Genomic DNA, 2,242 nt, shown 5'->3' with positions numbered 1-2,242 from the left:
AAGGGGGTGACATGGGGGCCCTGGGGTGGAAACACATGGGGAGGAGGTGACACCTGAGGAGGGGGTGACACGGGACCCTGGGGTGGGGACACACCCGTGGTGGGCGCTGTCATGGGGTGTGACTTGAGCGGAGCCATGGGCACACAGTGACTCAGATCCCTGGTTTTGGGTCTGAGGAGGACTTAACCACACCAAGCACTCACCTGTCTGAACTGCACTGAAATACACATTTTATTTGCGTTTAGTTATTCTAGTGCTCAGCCATTTCTTTGCACAAAGTCATTCTTGGTGGACACCAAGTCCAAATGTGTCTTAGGTGGTTGTCAGCTTCTCCAGGGGCTGGTCAAGTGCTTCAATTAAACACCTAGAATAGCTCCCGTCAGTCTGAGCCTGGAGCCCTGTGGGACACAGTGAATGCTGGCGAGAAACAGTGGAGCAGTGGGGCAAAGGCCTCCCCGCAGCGCTGAACGCCCTGGTCCGGGCGGCACTTCAGGGGACGCCTGTGCTCACCCATTCGGATGCCCCTCACGGTTCTGGGGGGCTACACAAAGCGAGAAGAAAAGTCGCTAACAGCAACCAAAAGCCCCGCATTCCCTGCAGGCCCACCGCATCCTGTAAGCGGCAGGTGCAGAAAGCAGGATGTGACCAGCAGCAGGTGGGAGCCTCCTGCTGGAGGAAGCAGGGTCCGGTTTGCTGTTCATTTTTCACCTCTTTTTCTCGGTTGTTTTTCATGGGCTGCTTGTTTTGTGCAGTTTGTGTGATGCGTTCTCTCTTCCCCTCCCCCTCACTGCTGTGGCACCCAGTCACATCTGTTCCCTGAGGCTTCATCTTGCGCCCAGTGCCCGGATGCGCCGAGGCCAGGTCGGCCGCTCCTCACACCTCCCGGACTTCTCTGCCCTTTGCCATGTGGCGTCTGCCCCCACTGACCCTCAGTCACTCTCGGTGGCTTCCCCTGCCTCCAGGACCTTGCTTTGCTGCCACTAAAGGGCACCGCATGGCGCCTCTCCTGGAAGGCTTCCTCTTCTACAGCGCTTAACAGGCACGCCTACAATTTTCACTAAGAACTGCTTTCGGTGGTGGTGGTGGTGGGGATGAATGCCAGGCCCAAGCCTCGGATCCAGGACCGAAGCCCAGGGCACCTGCAGGCTGAAATGCAAGACCTGTCGCTGGTGCGAGTGGAGGAACTACTCTATTTGTCTGAGTGCTCTGGAGAAGTTTTCTAGAGCGTTTTTGAAAGCTTGCAGCAAGAAAGCGCCAAGCTCATTGCTTGTTTCTTGAATGTCTGGGTCGAAACTTCCAAAGAGGGGCGTGGAGACCTGGATGTCCTCTCGGTCCGCCCGCAGCAGCACGGCACGCAGCTCCTCGGAGATCTCGTCGTATTTCTGCTGGTCGAACTTGGACATGGCCAGCTCGTCCTGGGGGTAGGCGGCACCCTCAGGGTAGCAGTCCTTGGGCACTGGAAACTCGATGCAGCGCAGCTCGGGGAGCTCACAGAGCGCGGCAAAGAGGCGCCGGAGGGCGCGGGCCGACAGCGGGTTCCCGAGGAACTTGAGCTGGCGCAGCTGGTGGCAGGGGCTCAGGCCCAGGATCAGCATGCCAACGTGGCTGTCTACGATGCCACACTCCTCCAGCGTCAGGATCCTCAGCGTCCGGGCAGCCTGGCCGAGCAGCCTGAAGAAGGTCGAGGGGAACAGGCTGACCAGGTTGTGTCCACTCAGGTCCAGCACCTCCAGGTGGGCAGCGTGGGCAGAGTCTGCCAAGAAGGCCATGTCTGCGTGGTTCAGGGCACAGTTGGCCAGGTCCAGCACTCGCAGGGGGGTCTGCAGGGGCCTGCAGAACACAGGGGAAAGAGCGCAGGTGAGAGGAGGGTCCCATTCGCCTGAGCCCTCAGCTCAGGCGAATGGGAACAACCCGTTTGTCCATCACGGGGTCAACACACTGCCATGTCCAGCCACCACCTAATTTCATACAGTCTATGAGCTATGAGTGGTTGTTATGTTTATATAATAGTTTGTGAAACGTGAAAGTTACATGAAATTCAAACTCGGTGTCCACAAATAACATTTTACCGGAGCACAACCACGTGCCTTCGCTTAGTGTGGGCCATGACTGCCGGCTGCCGCGTGGTGAAGTCAGCTGTACCCAGAGGTCTGGCTTTTGTCCTCAGCACCTAAATGGTAAGTTTGTTTTGTCAACAACTGCTTTTGTGTTGTCTGAGAAAAGTGGTGCCTGTGGCCATGAG

The 2,242-nt window shown here is 57.5% G+C and overlaps 1 protein-coding gene across 1 annotated transcript; it reads right to left on the bottom strand.

Annotated features, from left to right (window-relative positions):
• Window positions 1–1,184: 1,184 nt before the first annotated feature.
• Window positions 1,185–1,830, bottom strand: LOC105528133 (leucine-rich repeat-containing protein 14B-like; the record flags this gene model as incomplete). Its single annotated transcript, XM_011964737.1, has 1 exon — window positions 1,185–1,830. A coding segment is annotated over one exon (646 nt), but the record flags the coding sequence as incomplete, so codon positions are not given.
• Between the last annotated feature and the right edge of the window lie 412 nt (window positions 1,831–2,242).

The sequence above is a fragment of the Mandrillus leucophaeus genome, unplaced genomic scaffold (assembly GCF_000951045.1).
Source record: "Mandrillus leucophaeus isolate KB7577 unplaced genomic scaffold, Mleu.le_1.0 Scaffold702, whole genome shotgun sequence".
In the NCBI taxonomy this organism is placed as follows: Eukaryota; Metazoa; Chordata; class Mammalia; order Primates; family Cercopithecidae; genus Mandrillus; species Mandrillus leucophaeus.
The sequence above is the reverse complement of the archived record's forward strand: the minus strand, read 5'-3'. Positions and strand labels throughout refer to the sequence as shown.